This window comes from Carlito syrichta, unplaced genomic scaffold (assembly GCF_000164805.1).
Source record: "Carlito syrichta isolate Samal-C Ts95f unplaced genomic scaffold, Tarsius_syrichta-2.0.1 Scaffold109661, whole genome shotgun sequence".
NCBI lineage: Eukaryota > Metazoa > Chordata > Mammalia > Primates > Tarsiidae > Carlito > Carlito syrichta.
This window is the reverse complement of record NW_007053757.1, coordinates 155,967-175,688: the sequence shown is the minus strand read 5'-3', so window position 1 is coordinate 175,688 and position 19,722 is coordinate 155,967. Positions and strand designations below refer to the sequence as shown.

At 54.7% G+C, this 19,722-nt stretch overlaps 1 protein-coding gene across 1 annotated transcript in view; it reads left to right on the top strand.

Moving 5' to 3' along the window:
• The window catches only part of LOC103271262 (SH3 and multiple ankyrin repeat domains protein 3-like), a gene marked incomplete at its 3' end in the record, with an annotated part of 128,956 nt that overhangs the window by 12,228 nt on the left and 97,006 nt on the right, over positions 1-19,722 (top strand). Inside the window, exons 2-4 of the mRNA XM_008068719.2 lie at positions 12,657-12,860; positions 17,455-17,526; positions 19,488-19,596. Coding sequence (XP_008066910.2) covers positions 12,657-12,860; positions 17,455-17,526; positions 19,488-19,596 — 385 coding nt within the window. The remainder of the gene's footprint in view (positions 1-12,656; positions 12,861-17,454; positions 17,527-19,487; positions 19,597-19,722) is intronic.

The following is a 19,722-nucleotide window of genomic DNA, read 5'->3' as shown; positions in this document are numbered from 1 at the left end:
TCCCTTCTGGGTGGACGCAGCCCACCTGCCCCACACCTTCAGTGCGGCCTCTCTGGTCCTCCCAGAGGCCTCCCCGGCTTGTTCTCCAATCTACTTTAAGGCCCCCCGCCGGCTTAGTATTCCTGATTCGTGGCTAAGTCTGTGTGCTGCTGGGATCGTGTTGAAGCTCGTTAGCTTGGCCTTCAGGGTGTCCCTTAATTCTAGCTTCTTCCCTTGCAGCTGTGAGACTCTGGGAATGGTTCCCGAGTCCTGGCATGCTCCGCTCTGGGCGTGGGGGTGCTAATACCTACCTCCCGGGGATGTCATGAGAAGATGATGTGTTCAACGTGCTTCCCAGGCCGACCGGTTGCGGGGGCACAGTAAGTGCTTGGTGTCTGCGGTCGGGACGACTTAATTACCTTCCCTGCAACTGACTATTTCTTCAGTTTATTGTTTCTAAACCGACTTCTCTGGCAGCCGGCTCATCCTCTGCTTTGGTTTGGCTCTGCCTGAGATCCTGGCTTTATTTATTTATTTATTTTTGAGTCAGAGTCTCACTCCATCGCCCAGGTTGGAGTGCTGTGGCATGCTCACGGCCACCCCAGCCTCGACCTGCTGGGCTCTGGCGATTCTTCCGCCCCAACCTTCCAGGCAGCCGGAACTGCAGGCACGCTTCACTGTGCCTGGCTAATTTTTAAATTTTATTGTAGAGATGAGGTCTCACCAAGTTAGCCAGGCTGGTCTCGAACCCGTGAACTCAGACAGTCCTCTTGCCTCAGCCTCCCAAAGTGCTGGGATGACAGGCTGAGCCACCGAGCCCTGCCAAGATCCTGGCTTTTCAAAGAGGAAGATGAACTCGCCTCCAAGGGGCAGGCGTACCTTCTGTGGCACCCGTGGTGTCTCTTAGTTTAGTGTCACCTTGACTGTGGCAGTGACAACCACATAGCCTTGTACCCATCACCAGGAGATGGCCGGTGGCCTGCTGCCACCCCCTGCAGCTGCTAGGCAGCTCTGCTGTTTGATAAATGTTCTGACTGGAAAAAAGGAATCCACAGCCATGCAGTCCCTTATTTGGGCTTGGCATTCTCCAGTCTGGCTGTGCCTCTGGGTCAAGGTCACTCTGTCTCCCCGTGCCATTGACATCCCTGGATAGAAGCTCTGTAGGGGACCCATGCCAGTGTCGTGGTGTTTGCTGCCATGAGTACCAGTCTGATGAGGCTTTGTCCATGGCAGGAGGTCTTATTCCAGTTGGACACTTGCATTTGGGCATAACCCGATTGCAGTGTGGGCTGACCTTGGCGCTGACTATTTTTCAGAGGCGTGCGTGTGTGCAGGTGGCAAAGGCCCCAAGACTCCGAAAGTCACCCCTCCGTGGCTCAGCCAAGCCCGTGTCTGTGAGGGCTCTTCCAGAAAGCTTCCTGAAGAAGCCGACAATGACTATGGGGGACGTTTCAAGCATGAAGTACTGTGTGTCCTAATGAATGACGTGCCCAGAAACATGGATTTCTTCTGGGATTTCCCGAGTTCTTGCTGAATGCGGCTTACAGGCTTTTGCAGAGCCGGGATCTGTATGGCTGCTGGTGTCTGTGTTTCCAGCGCTGCGGCCTGAACAGGAAGGGACCCCTCGGGGCCACGGTCCCCAGTGCTGTTTTCTTCCTGGTTCTTTTGGCATCTGCCGGCTCCCTGGATGGAAGTCAAGAGTGAGGCGGGTTTAAGTCTCATCTGAGGACCATGCCTTACAGACGCGGGGGCAGCCCCCTCGGGTCCCCTCCCACAGTGGGAGCTTTTCTATCCTCTCAATGAATCCTGCTTTCTCAGAAAAAAGACAGAAAGAACAGACGTAGCACAGGCGAGGGACCGGAGGACATCTGTGTAATTCTAACCCTGTATTGTTGATAGATCTTTGCACCCGCTGTAATGATACGTATTTCATGTCGTATAATATTCACCGTTCTCTCAAGTTTTGTCTAGATACTCTCTTAACCTCACTGCAATCTTACAGAATAACCACGGTCATCATGGCCCTTTTGCTGGGCCCAAAACAGACTTGGAGAGCAGCGTAGTTTCTCTCGTGAAATTCTCTTGCCACGCTGCTATGAATCGAAACGGTCTCATCCAAGAAGGCCAGACACACTTTCAGCATCGGTTTTGTGACCCACTGTGGTATGTGGGTCAGCCATCAACACAGATGTGTCCTGCCATGGGCACGTGGCCTCTGTGGGTTGCAGAGACTTGGCCAAGGTCATACGGTGCTCATCAGGGGAATGTTGTGCTGGTCTGAGAGAGACAGACAGAGAGAGAGACACAGAGAGAGGCAGAGACAGAAGGACACACAGAGGCAGAGAGAGAAAGAAAGAGAGACAGATACAGGCACAGAGAGACACAGAAAGAGACAGAAACACACACAGACAGAAAGAGAAACAGAGAGAGACAGAGAGGGAGAGATAGAGGCAGGCAGAGAGACAAACAGAGACAGAGAAAGACAGATACAACAGAGAGAGAAAGAAACAGAGATTGAGAGTCAGACACAGAGAGATACAGAGAGACAGAGAGAGAGAAAGAGAGAAACAGACAGACATACACAGAGAACCCAGACAAAGACACAACAGAGAGAGAGAGAGACGGAAACAGAGAGATTGAGAGACGACAGAGACACACAGAGAGACAGAGAGAAACACACACACAGACTCAGAGAGAAACACACAAGAGAGACAGAGAGAAACAGACACAGAGACAGAGATGAGGACACAACAGAGACAGAGAGAGAAACAGAGGAGAGGGACAGAGATAGAGAGACATAGAGAGAGGGATTGAGAGACAACAGAGACACAGAGAGACAGAGACAAAGAAAGATAGACAACAGAGAGAGAGAAACAGACAGAGATAGAGAGACACACAGAGAGAGACTGAGAGATGACAGAGACACACAGACAGAGATAAACACACACAGACTCAGACACACAGAGAGAAACACGAGAGAGACAACAGAGAGAGAAACAGAGATTGAGAGACAGAGACACAGAGATACACAGAGAGACAGAAGGAGAGAGAAAGAGAGAAACAGACACAGAGTCAGAGACACACAAAGACACAACAGAGAGAGAGAGAGACAGACACAGAGAGTTTGAGAGATAACAGAGACACACACAGAGAGAGAGAAACACACACACACAGACACAGAGAAAAACACAAGAGAGACAGAGAGAGAGAGAAAGAGACAGAGATGAAGACACAACAGAGAGAGAAAGAAACAGAGAGAGAAAGAAACAGAGAGAGAAAGAAACAGAGAGAGAAAGAAACAGAGAGAGAAAGAAACGGGAGAGGTAGAGAGACACACACACACAGAGGGAAACCGAGGCAGAGAGACACAGAGAGAAGATTCAGAGGCAGAGAGAGATGGGGGAGCGGGAGGGGGAGGGGGACGTGGACGCTTCCTCTGTGCTGAGACTCACCTGTGTCTTGACCACAAGGGCCCACCGGGTGCAGAGGAACCTTCCAGAGCCCTGACGCCGGCCTGCAGCCCTCCCGGGTCTTGCCTCATTCGGGTAGCCACATCCTTCGTGATCTCGAGGCTGGTGTCAGCCCCAGCCTCCTCCCTCGTGTTAGGCTCTGTGGTTCCCGAACACATCAGCCCCCTCCGTTCCGTCACCCCCAGATCTCATGTGTCTGCACCGCCTGTCCAGAGATAGGCAGGGGAGACGCCAGCCCGATTTGGGCTTGGCGATCTCGGTCCATCCACAGGCAAGTCTCCTGTGTTTTGAGCCCCTGGCTCTGCCTGGGACCCCTGGAGGTTTCGGGAGTGTGTGAACATCACAGGGTTGCCCCAGGAGATCAACAGCTGGCAAAGTTACCGACACCTGCCTGTCAACTAGCAGGAGAAGAGGAGAAATATTCTCAGGCAACATATCAAATACAACCCTGGTACCACCATCCCTGGAGATAAGAAATGCAGGATGGAGCGGCTGAGACTCTTGGGTGGGAATGGGGCAGGGCCAGCCGGGCACGGGCCTGTGAGCTGTGAGCCATGGGACCAGCACCCCGACTTCCCAGTGTGGGTGCCCAGGGGTCAGCTTCACCTGCAGGAGACCAGAGACGTCGGGAGAGACCTGGGCCGGGTGGAATGTACAAGGGGGACCCAAAAAAACCCGGAATGATCTTTTGAGGGTGGGCCCCTTGAAGTCCAGGCTTTGCCTGCTAGGTGAATGTTCTAGGAACCCATCGGCATCCGTGGACGGGCCGGCGTTGCTGGGAGAGGCTGCGTTTGGCTTCAGTGAAATTTTTTGGAGGTTCTTCAACGTGTTTGCCCATTTCACGACGGGGGATTTATGAGCGCCCCTGCCCACACCACGCTGAGTGTTCAGCGGTTTTTGACCCAAAAACCTCCTCACCCTTCTTATTCACTCAATCTCACCCCAAGTAACTTTTTTACTCTTCCCAGGATGAGAAAAGTCCTCAAAGGCAAACATTTTGCCGTTGTGGACAAAGTACTCAAAGGCATCAATATTGATAAATTCAAAACTGTTCTGAGCAGTGGAAAAAGCATCTCAATAGGTGTATATTGCATCAAATGGAGAGTATTTTGAAGGTCATTGAAGTTTAACCATGCAAGTCTAAATGCACTTTTTTTTTTGAGTTGGAGTCTCACTCTGTTGCCCAGACTGGAGTGCAGTGGCCGCTCCCGGCCACCACAGCCTCTACCTGCTGGGCTCCGGCGATCCTTCCGCCTCAGCCTTCCGAGTAGCTGGAACTACAGGGGTGCGCTACCATGCCTGGCTAATTTTTTATTTATCATAGAGATGAGGTCTCGCCAAGTTGCCCTGGTGGGTCTTGAACCTGTGGGCTCAGTCAGTTGACTCGCCTCGGCCTCCCAAAGTGCTGGGATGACAGGCTGAGCCAACGAGCCTGGCCAAATACACACTCTCTAAAATAAATGCATTTCGGGTTTTTGGGTCCTCCTCTTGTATGATCCAACTCCAGCCGGCAGACCAGGAGAGGGCAGGCAGGCAGCCCCAGGCCCGGGACGTCAGGGTTAGTCCCAGCCTGGCGTGTCCAGAGAATTGCTGGTGAGTGGCGTGGCTTTGCTAGAATGTGTGTGTGTGTGTATGTGTATGTATGTGTCTGTGTGTGTGTGTGCGTATGTGTGGCCTGGGGGTGGGGGTGGAGAGCGTGAGGCGGGGAGAGATGGGGGAGAGACAGTGCACAGAACCTTTGTCGATTATGTTCACTGTCTTATGGGGCGTGGTTCACGGTGCCCCGAAAGGATGATAGTCGTAATGTCAGAGATCTCAGATCAGCTCAGATCGCCGTGACAGATGTAACAATGATGACCTAGTTTGACGTGTTGCCAGAATGACCACGATGGGACACAGAGACGCAACGTGAGCACACACATTGGAAAAGTGGCAGCAAAGCTGAGTTGCCTTAATATTAAACCTTCCATTTGTTAAAAAAAAACCAGTGTCTGTGACGCGCAGTGACGCAAAGCACAATAAAAGGAGGGGTGCCTGTCATTTGTATTTTGCCTGCCCTGAGGTTGGCGGTGGGGTTGGATAGAATGGAATATCCCGTGTCAGCGCAACAGCCAAGACTTGGGAGCCACGCCTGCCTGATGTGTGTTTCAGGGGAACCTAGATGTGTGGCCTTGGGGTGGTTGCTTGGATTCTCTGAGACACAGCTTCCTTGTCTGGAAAGTGGGAATATTATTATTATTATTATTTATTATTATTATTATTATAACAACAATAATCCCTGCTTCTGACTGTGGTGAAGTTGCCTACAGTCAGTGTCATTTCTGGTGTATTGAGATTCAATAAATGGTCGCCGTCGCCGTCTCGCGGTTCTCTCTGCCATTGTTATTATCAACCTCATTTTCTCTTTTTTTTTTTGGAGTCAGGGTCTCACTCTGTCGCCCAGGCTGGAGTACAGTGGCATGCTCACAGCCACCCCAGCGTCAACCTGCTGGGCTCTGGCGATCCTTCCGCCTCAGCCTTCCAAGCAGCCGGAACGACAGGTGTGCGCTGCCACTCCCTGCTAATTTCTGACTTTTGGTAGAGACGAGGTCTCGCCATGTGGCCTGGGCTGGTCTCGAAGCCGCAGCCTCAGGCTATCTACTCGCCTCAGCCTCCCAAAGTGCGGGGAAGACAGGCTGAGCCACCGCACCTGGCCACTCACCGTCACCTCCGTCACCCGAACCCTCGTCATCCCCATCGTTGCCACAGCTAGTCGCCCTGCCCGATGGCGAGCCCAGAGGCGACGCTTGTAAGACAGAGCAGGGAAAGGTCTCGGAGGAGGAAGTCTGGTGGTTTTCGAGGGACGCCACCACCATCGTCCTCTCCTCTGAGATGCAGAACTCCCGTAGGGCAAAGATGCCATCTTGGTCACCTTCGTGTCTCCTGCCCACTCCTGTCCCGGTGCTGGGATGGGACCCTGGCCCCAGAGGACACAGGAGCAGGAGGGGAGGCGAGGTGTTTCCTCGAGCCGTCCTTCAGAGCAGTGGGTGGGGCCGGGACTCCTGGCACCCTTGCCACCCTCCCTGTACCCGTGTGAGCCATCCAGCGAGCCTCTCGCCCTCTCAGCAAATCCTAAGGGAGTAACCATCGCACAGGGCTGCAGGGAGGCCGGGACGAGACACAGGACTTCTCCAGGGAGAGGGCACACTCCTCCCTGGGACACCACGGCAGTGGCCATGGGACGGGGAGGGCTCACGTCAGCTGGAAACCGTCTCGGGCACTCCACCTGCTGGGCTCGTCCCTGTCTCGCTTTGCCTCCCTCCTCTTCCCATGCTGGCCCTCGGCCTGGGATTCCTGCCCCCAACTCACACGTCCCTTGGGGTGTGAGCACCCGTGTCTGTGACACCCATGCCCTACCAGGCAGCCTTGCTTGCTTCTTGCAGGGTGCCCGCTTTGGCGTTTTTATTTATTTATTTTTTTGAGTCAGGGTCTCACTCGGTCGCTCAGGCTGGAGTGCAGTGGCATGATCAAAGCTTGCTGCGGCCTTGACCTCCTCGGCTCAGGCGATCCTGAGTAGCTGGGGCTACAGGTGCACACCACCATGCCTAGCTTATTTTTTTTTTTTTTAATTTTTTTTGTAGAGATGGGGGTCTTGCTATGTTGCCCAGACTGGTTTCGAACTGCTGAGCTCAAGCGATCCTCCCGCCTGGGCCTCCCAAAGTGCTGGGATGACAGGCCTTGGGTCCCCTGCCCGGCCTGTTTTGGCATTTATTTTTACCTTTTCCGTTTGATAGGGCAGTTGAGTGTGTGTCTTTCATCACTACCCATAGAGGCTTAGGGCTGGTTGGATCGTTTTTGCCTTTGTGGCTCTCAAGTCCTTCATTCATTCATTCAGCACATATCCATCCCTGCACTCTGCCGGGACCGGGGTTTGCCTGATCGGGCAGAGTCAGTGACGGGCGAGGGCTTGGAAGCAGGGTCCATCCACAGCGCCGTCTGACCTCTCGGGCATTCCTGGAGCCGGTGTGCACACGGAGGCAGTGCCCACTGCATATGACGGGGCCGGTGATTGTGACGCTGCTTTCGGCTGCCACAATTTAGTCGGCAGGTGATTGACATGCTTGGTGGTTCTCGTGGCTGCTATAACCAAACACAGACCAGGCGGCTTAGACGTCAGACATGGCTGTCCCATTGCTCTGGAGGCCAGAAACCCGAGATGAAGGGGTCGCAGGGTTGGTTCCATGGGAATCTGCAGACTGTCCCTTGCTGGAAATCTCTGAGGTTACTTGGCTTCTAGAAGCATCATCCCGAGCTCTGTCTCCAGCTTCACGTGGTCTTCTCCCTGCATGCATGTTGGTGTGCCTACACTTTACATTTTTAGAAGGACAAAGTCTTTTCTTTCTCTCTCTCTCTCCTTCCTTCCTTCTTTCCTTCTTTTCTTCCTTTATTTATTTATTTTTTAAGCTGGAGTCTCACTCTGTCACCCAGGCTGGAGTGCAGTGGCACGCTGCTACGGCCACCGCAGCCTCGACCTGCTGGGCTCTGGTGATCCTTCCACCTCAGCCTTTCAAGTAGCCAGAACTACAGGCGTGCGCTACCATGCCTGGCTAATTTTTTGATGTATTGTAGAGATGAGGTCTCACCAAGTTGCCTGGGCTGGTCTCAAATGCACAGGCTCAGACAATCCTCTCGTCTCGGCCTCCCAAAGTGCTGGGATGCCAGGCTTGAGCCAGACAAACTTTTTTCATCAGCGACCACCTTAATCCAATGTGACTTCATCCTAGCTTGATCAGGGATCTTATATCAGAGACCCTATTTCTGAGTCAGTTTCATTTAGTGGGTAAAGGGGTTAAGATTTCAACCTCATTTTAGGGGACACCACCCAGCCCAAAGCAATGTGTGTTTACGTATACCCTCTCACCCTGACAGCAGCCCTCCAGGGGAGGTCCTGCCTCTGATTTTCTTTTCTTTTCTTTCTTTTTTTTTTGGAGTTGGAGTCTCACTCCGTTGCCTAGGCTGGAGTGCAGTGGCACGCTCATGGCCACCCCAGCATCTACCTGCTGGGCTCAGGCGATCCTTCCGCCTCAGCCTTCCAAGTAGCTGAAACTACAGGCATGCGCTGCCATGCCTGGCTATTTTTTTAATCGTAGAGATGAGGTCTCGCCAAGTTGCCCAGGCTGGTCTTGAACCCGCGGGCTCAGGCAATCCACTCACCTTGGCCTCTCAAAGTGCTGGCATGAAAGGCTGAGCCATTGAGCCTGGCCGGCTCTGATTTTCATTGAGCAGAGGGACTGCTGGGGTGGTCAGTTGGCCCAGAAATCAAGGTTAACTTGCAACCCAAGCCTTTCTGACCTCCAGGTACCTGTTCCTTCCAGAACTTTCTCAATGGTTGCTCTTGGCGTTTCCTGGAGCAGATGGGGCTTATGTGGGATTGGCCCTGCCCGACTGAGCATTCTTGCCCCTGCCCACTAAAGGACACTGGCCACCACCTTGGTGATCACCTCCAGGGGCACAGACGTCCCCTGGGTGGTGCCACCCCCAGCTCTTGCCCGCTTGCTGAATCTTCTTCATGGGCTGCAGGGAGGGAAGCAGGGCCCTCTGGGGCTGCTGGCGGCTGAGGGAACTTTTTTGGAGAGTCCAACAAAGATTCCTGAGCCAGGAATGGGTGAGGTACGGGTCCCCACCTGGGCGTGACCGATATAGCCAGTATTTTGCATGTTGAGTGTCCAGAGACGTCTCCCTCCACCACAGACAGGACAGAGGGGACGCCACGGGCGGTCTTCTTGCTGGGGATGGACCACAGACTTTGAGAATCACTTTGAGTTTGGCCTTGGACATGGGAGAGGGGCAGATCGGAATATTCACGGGCGTGCGGGGCATCAGGTGTCCTGTGTAGGGCAGCCTCTGGTTGCCCACTGAACCGGTGCGCATTGTTGACAGAAACAGGATCATTTTCCGCAGTGACCAGCAGCTTCCCGGGCCGGCTCGGGAAGATGGCTGAGGGTAGGAAGAAAGGCCCTTGGGCTGTCTCGGGTCCAGACCTGCGGCATCCCCAGGTAGGATGTTGGTTTCAGCAGCCTCATTTGGGCCTGAGTGCTTCTCCAGGGATCAAGCGCGCTCTTGAGTCCCTGCTGACAGCTCTGCAGTTGACGATAATTTTAACTCAACACCAGTGAGAAGCCATGGTGAGAAGCGGACCTGCCCGGCTTTTGCATTTCCTTGACTCACGGGAGGGTCACCTAGGAGGGACCTGGGAACTCGGCCAAGTTCTCCTTCTTCACGGTGCGATTGTGTTTTTGGAGTGTTTGTCACTGGTCTGCGGGCGGGGTCGACGCCGTTTAACTTTTCGGAAATGAACTCCTGTGACAGCTGATTTGATTTTCCAGTGAATCGTTCTTTATAACGGCTTCCCCCTCTCCTTCGGGAGGGCTGATGTCTGTGTTGTCAGAATTTTTCTGTTCAGAGTCCGTGTGGGCTGTGTGAAGACTCTCCCGTCTGCCAGGTTAGGAGACGAGGCTTCCACCCATATCTGAAATTCCCAAGTGCCACCGGGGTCACAATCAAGTCACATGGTGATACACCCTGGCTGTGGTTCTCAGTGTGTGTTCCCCAGACGGGCAGCAGCAGGGCCATCTTGGAATTTGGCAGTGATGCAGGTTCTCAGGCCCCAGATCTGCAGAATCAGATGCTCTGTTGGATAGGGGCGAGGGAGTCCAGGGTCTTTGTTTTAGTAAGTTTCGGAGTTTGACAGCCAGGCGCGGTGGCTCATGCCTGTCATCCCAGCACTTTGGGAGGCAGAGGTGAGAGGATTGCCTGAGTCCACGGGTTCGAGACCAGCCTGGGCCTCTTGGTGAGACCTCACCTCTGCAATAAATAAAAAAATTAGCCAGACATGGTGGCACAGGCCTGTGGTTTCAGCTACTTGGAAGGCTGAGGTGGGAGGATCGACTGAGCCCAGGAGGTTGAGGCTGCAGTGACCACTGCACTTCAACCTGGGCGACAGAGTGAGAGTCCAACTCAAAACAAACAAACAAACAAATAAAAATAAGGCCGGGTACAATGACTCACGTCTTTAATCCCAGCACTTTGGGAGGCCAAGGTGAGAGAATTGCCTGGGCCCACAGGTCTGAGACCAGCCTGGGCAACTCAGTGAGACCGCATCTCTGCAATAAATCAAAAAATTAGCTGGGCATGGTGGCTTATGCCTGTAGTTCCAACTACTTGGGAGGCTGAGGCGGAAAGATCACCGGAGCCTAGCAGGTTGACGCTGGGGTGGCTGTGAGTGTGCCACTACACTCTGGCCTGGGTGACACAGTGAGACCCCAACTCAAAAAAAAGTACTGAAGTTTGAGACATGTGGTGCAAGGGGGAGGTGCCCCGAGGCAGAAGGGCATTATGGATGATGTCATGAGTGGCTTGAGGTTAGAGGTACACGTTTGCATGTTTCCACAGGTCAGCCTTTGACCAATGCTGTCCTGATCATAAAAGGCGCGAGCCCCGTGGCGTTCCCAAGAAGGCAACTCCCCTTAGTACCACCTGGCCACCCGGCAGTCAGGGCTGCGGGCACCTTGGCTCGTGCCACTCCACAGCTCAGCCCTCAGTGCTCACCTTACAGAGAGAAATTCTGGTGTAAACACCTCACGGTCCCATTCAAGCTCGGGTCCCCAGGACCTGTGAGTTTTGGGAATGCAGCCTGGGCTTCTCTTTTGTTTCCCTGAGGGATTTTTTTTCCAGTTGAGGTCTCGGTGCGTCGCCCAGGCTGGAGTGCAGTGGCACGCTCACGGCCACCGCAACTTCGACCTGCTGGGCTCAGGCGATCCTTCCGCCTCAGCCTCCTGAGTAGCTGGAAGCACGGGCGTGTGCCACCACGCCCGGCTCATTTTATGATTTATTGTGGAGACGAGGTCTCGCCAAGTTGCCCAGGCTGGTCTCGAACCCCTGGACTCAGGCAATCCTCTTGCTGCAGCCTCCCAAAGTGCTGGAATGACAGGCGTGAGCCGCTGCGCCCGCCCCTGATGGTTTTTAATTCATATATAACATCGAGAGAAATGGGATGGGAGAGAGAGTTAACACACCAGACAAGGGTAAACAGGTGAGCAGAAGGATGTTCCCTGGGTTGGCATGCATGGCATATCAACGTCTCACAAGGGACAGTCTTTTGAGGCAGGCAGAGCTTCCTGCAGCCAATGCCTGGTGCTTTTTACAAGTGGCAGCCAGGCAGTGTCTGTTAGGAGGGTTGTCCCCTGCTAAGGGCTTAGTGGAAGGGTGTCTGCCTGATCATGGCCTTATCTGGGTGGATGCCATCTTGATTGAAGAGATGCAGCATCTTACCCTTGTCGGCGTGATGCCTTTTAAAATGCCAGATGGGGCCGGGTGCGGTGGCTCACATCTGTCATCCCAGCACTTTGGGAGGCCAAGGTGAGAAGATTGCCTGTGCCCAAAGGTTTGAGGCCAGCCTGGGCAACGTGGCGAGACCTTCTCCCCACAATTAAAACAAAAAAGGCCAGGTGTGGTGGTGGGTATGTGTAGTGCCAGCTACTTGGGAGGCTAAGACAGAAGGATCGCCTGAGACCAGGAGGTCGAGGTTGCGGTGATCCATGATCGTGCACTGCACTCCAGCCTGGGTGACAGAGTGAGACCGCGACTCAAAACATGAAATGAAATGTGCAAGATGGTGTCTGTTTCCAAGATGGTGCCGCCTATGTCAAGGACGCTGTATACAGATCCACAGAAAGACGCTGCAAGGACTGGAGACTTGAGTCCCCCGTAGAGTCAAGGCCAAAGAGACCAGTGCCTCCATACCGGCTGTTTTCCCCTTTATATTTTCCAGATGTCCCTGCCCAAGCCACCGGTCAGCTTGACTTTTCAGCCCCAAAAGCCACGTGATTCGATGCTCAGAAGGACTGTCAGGGAGGGGTGGGGACAGCTTCGAGTTTCTGTCCACGCGCTCCCCGTGGGCGACTGGCCTGGCGCCCTGCGGCCCTGACTGGCCATTTCTGTTCCTCTCCGTTTCCTGCCTCATGATCTCCATGGGTGACCGGTGTGTCACTCTGCGCCCCTGACTTGGCTTCTGTGTTCTTCCTGAGTCTCTGTCCACACGCTCCCCGTGGGTGACCGGCCCTGCGTCCCTGACCGGCTGTCTATCCTTCCTGAGTCCCCGCCACGCGCTCCCCATGGGTGACCGGCGTGGCGCCCTGCGTCCTGACCCTGTCTCTTCCTTCCCGGCAGAAATGCCTCCGCTTCAACCCGGACGCCACGGTGTGGGTGGCCAAGCAGCAGATCCTGTGCTCACTCAACCAGAGCCTGAAGGACGTCCTCAACTACGGGCTGTTCCAGCCGGCCAGCAACGGGCGCGACGGCAAGTTCCTGGACGAGGAGCGGCTGCTGCGGGAGTACCCGCAGCCCACGGGCAAGGGCGTGCCCTCCCTGGAGGTAGCTCTCTCCGCCGGCCTCGAGCGTGGGCATGTCTGGTGGGCCACAGTAGTGATGGGAAAGACCCTGGTTCGGCTGGACCTGGCCCCGTTTGGCCTGGGAGAGTCAGTCTCGTTTGGTGGTGGGTTGCGGAGGGTCTTGGTGCGAACTTGGGTCCCGTTCAAGGCCATGCCACCAGGACCTGCGTCCAGGGGTACAAATCGGGGTTATTGCCTTCCACTCCGGTAGGTTGTATTTATTTTGTGAGTCGGGGTCTCACTCTGCTGCCCAGGCTGGAGTGCAGTGGCAGGCTCACAGCTCACCGAAGCCTCAGCCTTCTGGGCTCAGGTGATCCTCCCACCTCAGCCTCCTGAGTAGTGGAGACTATGCCTGGCTTAATATTTTTTAGGTTTTTTTTTTGAGAAGGCAGGATTTATTAAGAGGACAGAAAAGCTCCCGCAGCGAGAGGGGACCCAAAGGGGTTGCCTTTTTTAAGGTTTTGTAGGGACGAGGTCTCCCTGTGTTTGAACTCCTGGGCTCATGCAATCCTCCTACTTCCGTCTCCTGAAGTGCTGGGATTACAGGCTGTTTTTAAGATTTTCCCTCCTGACCCCGAATGTGTGCTGTCTTTTCCGTCTCTACCTCTCCACCTCTCCAGACCCCAGCTGGGCGTCGAGCATTAATTCACTTCTGACACCGACTGCCTGGAGTCAGCCTCGCTACGGGTTTAAGGGCTCAGTCCCACAAGTCTGCCCTCCCTCCCGACACCTGTGAAAGTGCTGGGTTCCTGGGGTCGCCACACTCCTGTCTGATTTGTCTGTGATTCAGGAGTTCCCCCCATGCTCTCCTCAGGTTCTGTCATTGGCTAGAGCAGCTCACAAATCTCTGGAGGCCTCTGCCTAATGTCACCTGTTTATGGTGAGTGACACAGACGAACTGGAAGGGAAGGAGCATCTGTTCCCGCAGTCAGGAGTGTGCCACCCTCCTGGCACATGGATGTGTGTCTCTCCAAGCCCCACTGCTGGGGGAATCTTTCTGGAAGTCTCATCACGCAGGCATGGCGGGTGAAATCATCGGCCTCCTGGAGGCTGGGGAGGGAGACTGAAAATTCTCACCCTGGGGCTTTCTAGCCACGGCCCCTGTCCTGAAGTCCCCTGGGCATCAGAAGCCATCTCATGACTCCCCCAAGAGAGTTGTACCACTTAGGGGATGCAAGGGTTTTAGGAGCCTTGGCAGGGATTAGGCACAGAGGTCGAATATTCTGGGTAATAGGTGGCCATGGCCTCTGGCTGTCCTCAGCACCACATGCTTTCTGGTTCCGGCCCTGGGAGTGTCCTGTAGGTTTTTTAAGCTGCTGCCACCAGCCACACGCTCTTGGGATCCCTTGTGGGGTAGTCAGTCCCTACGGAGGGCCAGCCTCAGGCATTCCAAGTACAGCATCGCCCGTCCCTCCCTTCCTGAACCCTGGCTTGCCGCACCCTGAGTTTACATGGCTGGACGTGGCCATGATCTAAGGCAGACTCCTGGAATTTCAGACTTCTCATCTGGTTTCACTGCCCTTACAGAAGCGATTAGCTGCTGAGATGAATCGTGCAGATTTTCTGTCCCTGGGCTGTCACCTCCCACCGCAGAGAAGGCTTTATGTGACATAGAGGCCGACTCCAGGACGTCAGTGTGAGAACGGAATTAATTTTTGACGCCGGGCTGGAGTCTGGAGTGGAAAAGACAGCACGCATTTGGTAAAACCATCAGGGTCGGGCATGGTGGCCATGCTTGAAATCCCAACACCTGGGAGGCCGTTGCTTCCAGCAATGCATACGTGGTTGCCAAGAAGCCAGAAGCATGGTCATCTCTGCTCCCACCCCACCCGTTGCTATCGTTCGTAAGCGACTGTGCCTAGCTTGTCCTGGCCAGTGACAAGAGGCTGCGAGTGTGTCATCTCGGCTGGTACTTGAACAGCCTAATGGGTTCTACAGTCTCCTCAGTGACCGGACGTGATGGTGAAGTCCCAGGTGTCAGGGACGCCGATTCAGAAGTCAGATGACACCTCTCCCGCACACGTTAGGTTTCCATGGTGACTCTGAGACTCGGGTTGTTGGGGTCCCCAGTGTGGACCGTGTGGGGCTGGCAGTGGGGACGTCTCAGTGGAGGAGAAGACGGGATGCTTCGGTGGAAGTCATGTGATTTCAAGCAGATCACTCGGCGGTCCTCACCTCCATCTGCTCTCTAGAATGGGCATTTAGGGGCAAAACTGGCCATCATCGAGGGCCTCTTAAGTACCAGATGCTGTCCGGGCCCATCCAGCTTGCACAGAAAGTCAGGGTTCTGGTCCCGTGGGGCTCATACTCTGGTGGGAGGGGACGGCCCAGGGCCAGAAACTCCTCACGGTTCATTTCAGAGGCTGGTCATTTTCATAAGGACAGGAGCTCCAAGCGCCCCCTTCGGATCTGATCCCAGCACCCGCAGTGGTGCGAACTCCAGCCAGCCTCTCCGAGCCCCAGATTGCCAGCTATAAAACCAGGAACGTTAGCAGTGACTTCCCAGACTGGCCGCGGGGCTCAAAGGAGGTTTTGCCCGGAGCAGGTTGCCTGGCTAGGCCCGGCCATCATTCTGCTCCTTGACTGTCATCCTGCCAGTGATCCCCGGGAAAGACTGACACGGGCCCGAGATGGACACGTTATCGCACCAAGCTCTTTGCCTCCAACAATTTCAGTAAAATACCGCGGGCTACTTAGGAAACCTCGGGAAGACAACAGAAAGGCGATCTGTGGTTCTGAGCGGGTGCCTTTCAGCCACGAGCTGTGTTTAAAACTCTGGAACATTCTGCCCCGGAGTACCTGCTTCCTGCCGGGAGATGTTATGGCCCACACAGATGATCTCAACCCCTGGAAAGGGTCCCCCCAACCCCCTGCCCTGGTTGAATTTGCTGGGACGTTTCAGGTGTGGCCGTGTGATCGTGAGTCTCTGACTGAGACGGGCACCGTTCTCAGCAGCTGCGGGACTCTGGGTCTGAGACGTGACTGGTCCCGGGACACGGACACACGCCACACAGCTGTCCTGGCTGAATCCAGAATTGGGGTGGGAATCCCATCACGGGCCCTGTCTAAGGAGATGGTGTGTGTCATTCTGGCAAGCATGCTTTCTTCTGGGAGATGCATGACCTGAGTCTCTCAGAACTTCCTGATCTCACAGCTGGTTTATTTTGGCACTTAAGAAAAGAAAAAGCTTCGGACCTTGCAAAAGAATTTTGTCCTTTGTTGAACTGCCATTTTTTTTGGCATGGGGCGGGGGGAGGAGACTAAGGTTATCTATACTTTGGGAACTTTGAATGGGGTTGGCTTTCGGTTTCAGGGGGAGCTCACCCAATTGCCCCGCACCTCCGTGCTATCCAGGGACAGTTTGGCTTGGCCCAAACGTGCCACCTTGGAGGGTGACGGTGTTGAGGGAGGCGGAGCAGGGAGGGACACGGTGGCATTTGTCCAGTGCCGGGTCTGGGCCAGGAGGCCCACATCACCCCTCGGTTCGCCCTGGGAAGTTGATGTTGTTATCCACGGACAGATCAGGAGACCGAGATGACAAAGTGTCCAGCCCCAACTGCTGGGCAGGTGAGGGAAGAGGCAGGGACAGAGTCGGAATGGATGTCCCGACTGGACTCAAAGCCTCCGTGTCAAATTCCCTAATAGGACGTGACCATCCCTATGATTATTCTAGACATGTGCCTATGTGGGACTGAATATTGACCTTTAATCATGTAAATCATCTGGGAAACACCGGTTCTTTCTCGGCTGCAAGGCTCACCCACGTTCACGCCAATAATAAATTAAAAAAAACAAAAAATGAAAACCCTTCTGTGTCTCCCAAGCCCTCAGCGTCCTTCTCAAACCTTCTTCATCGTCCCCAGCACGGAGGGCTCGGAGCGCTGGGAGAGGCAGGGGGTGTCCGGGGGAAAGTGTTGCAGACCCGCAAAGGCGACCAAGGACAAGGACACGCTGTGTCCCTACACCCGAGGAAGCTGTGCCTCTCAGCGCAGACAGTGTGGTTTCCGGTTCCCAGGCTGCTCTGCCGCTTGGGAGAAATGACCCAGGAGCGTCGCCGTCCTGGGCAGAGGCCGGGGCGTGCGTCGAGGTGGGATCTCTCACCAGGCTGGGCCTCTACGGCGGGTTTCCGTGAAGGTGGATGACGTGGGAGACGAGTCTGGTGTTTGAAGCGGCACCCCAGGGACTGAAAACACCATGCCAAGGGCAGAGAGACCCCCCCAGAGCCATTGTCACCTGAACCGCCAGGGGAGAGCCCAGCTTTTCTCCTCCATCACTGAGTGTGGGGGGCCGGGGCCGGGGCCAGGCCTCTCCCTGGGGAGGTCCTCGGTCTGCCTCTCTCTCTGTTGTTTCTTGTTGTGGGGTTTTCACTCCACGGCCGCAGAATCTTGGCAAGAGGGATGCTTAGGACATCGCAGTTTCTGCGGTGCAGATGTGTGTCGTTAATTTGAGCCTGCGAGAGTCGGCGGGGGGTTCCCCGTCTTCCCCAAAATCACCAAGGAAGAGGCCGGCTTCTTCTCGGAGCAGCGTGTGAAGGGTTCACCTCTTTGTTTTCTCTTTTATTTCTGCTTTTGCGCTAGTTTCGATACAAGAAGCGGGTGTATAAGCAGTCGAACCTTGATGAGAAGCAACTGGCCAAGCTCCACACCAAGGTAGGGTGGGGCAGCTGTCATCTGCATTTCTGGGATTTGACTTAATGTCTTTCCTTCTTTTTAGAGGGTTCCTTTTCGGGGGTGCCAGCTGTGCACCCGGCATGGCGTGTGGCGGGACTGGGATGGATTGGGCACTGGGCCTTCCTGCCCCATGGCGCACGCTGTGAGAACCACACTGCCACCCAGGAGGCAGCTGGGATTGCTCAGTTGGCCAGTGGGGGCCTGGGCGGGGAGCCCGTCCCACCACTGGCTGCTGCAGAGAGGTGCCAAAAACAGAAAAAAACCAAACTAGTGACTAACAAAGATTCTTACATTTACAAAATGACAAATAATAAGGAAACTCTTACTAAAACTTCCTCTGCTTATTTTTTAAAAAAAGAACTAAAATCAGTTGGAAGCAATATGGCCGCCTGGCATCTGCACAGCAAACTTGCTGCTGTCACTGTGTCAATGTCCACTGTGTGTTTCCTGCTAACTTCCTTGAAATTTACACCTGTGACCCATGGGGCGGCGTGGAGGGAGAACGCCTCCCACACAAGGACTCTGCAGACCCCTTCCTTCCGCCGGTCACCTGCCGAACCCAGTATCCACCCCGAAACCTTTTATGATAAAATCACCTCATTAAAGACAACACAGAGGCCAGGTGTGGTGGCTCTACTTGTGATCCCCGCACTTTGGGAGGCCGGGGTGAGAGGATCGCCTGAGCCTGGGGGTTCGAGAGCAGCCTGGGCAACTTGGTGAGACCCGTCTCTACAATCAATCAAGAAAAATTAGCCGGGCATGGTGGTGCGTGCCTAGTTCCATCTACTTGGGAGGCTGAGGTGAAAGGATCACCAGAGCCCAGCAGGTCGAGGCTGCAGTGACTGTGAGCATGCCACTGAACTCCAGCCTGAGTGACAGAGTGAGATAAAGACTCCAAAAAAAAAAAGCGAAGGAATAAGCATGGCCATTTGTGGGGGGATCTCGGTTCCTTCCAGCAAAGCACCCTGGGTGACTCACAGGCAAGACGTGTGTTTCTCCCAGTTCTGGAGGCTGGAGATCTGAGCTCCAGGCACTGGCAGACGTGGTATCTGGTCAGTGCCCACCTCCTGGACCAGTGGGCGCCTTTCTGCTGTGTCCTCCCATGGTAGAGGGGGCGAGGCAGCTCTCCGGGGCCCTTTTACAAGGACACTAATCCCATTCCTGGGCGCTCCACCATCATGGCCTTGCCACATGCCGGGATGCCACGCTCATTATTATTATTATTATTATTATTATTTTTTGAGTTGGGGTCTCAGTCTGTCGCCCAGGCTGGAGTGCAGTGGCACACTCTTGGCCACCGCAGCCTTGATTTCCTGGGCTCAGGCGATCCTCCCATCTGAGCCTCCCGAGTAGCTGGGAGGCGTGCGCCACCATGCCCGGCTCCTTTTTCTTGATTTATTGTAGAGAGAGGTCTCACCAAGTTGCCCAGGCTGGTTTCAAACCCCTGGGCTCAGGCAATCCTCTTGCCTCTGCCTCCCAAAGTGCTGGGATGACGGGTGTGAACCACGGTGCCCGGCTTCCCTTATGGGGGCCACGATCCTTAAGTCCAAAACTCAAGGACAGCGGACAGTGAGGGGCTGTGGACACATCCAAGCAGGACGGGCTGGCGGTCTTTGCCGAGTGCCAAAGGACTTGGTGCTCAGCCTGGAATTCCAGACTCACCCCAGGGTGGCGGTGCGCCCCGGCAGGGGAGGCTTCCCCTCTACAGAGGAGGCCAGAGCGGACCACGGTGAGGGCCGTTCTCATGGCTTATGGAGAGTTTTCATTCATTCATTCACTTGAGAGTTTTGGGGTATGACAACTCTCAGACTGGCTGCAGGGGAAGCTTGGGCTTCCAGGGGGCCCTCTCTGCCCCTGGTGGGGGACTTTGTGTTGTCAGGTGCGCCCCTCCTGGAGACGTTTCTTGTAAAGACACGTCCGCTTTATGGATTTCCTTCTAGACCAATCTGAAGAAATGCATGGACCACACCCAGCACCGCTCAGTGGAGAAGATCGTCAAGATGCTGGACCGAGGCCTGGACCCCAACTTCCACGACCTGGAGACCGGAGGTGGGCGCTTGTGGGAGGCCACCCGGCCACGCTTCACGACAGCATGCGAGACATTTTGTGCTCCGGGGACATGGGACCTCCTCCTTGGCTTTGCTTGGTTTTTTTTTTTTTTTTTTTTTTTTTTTT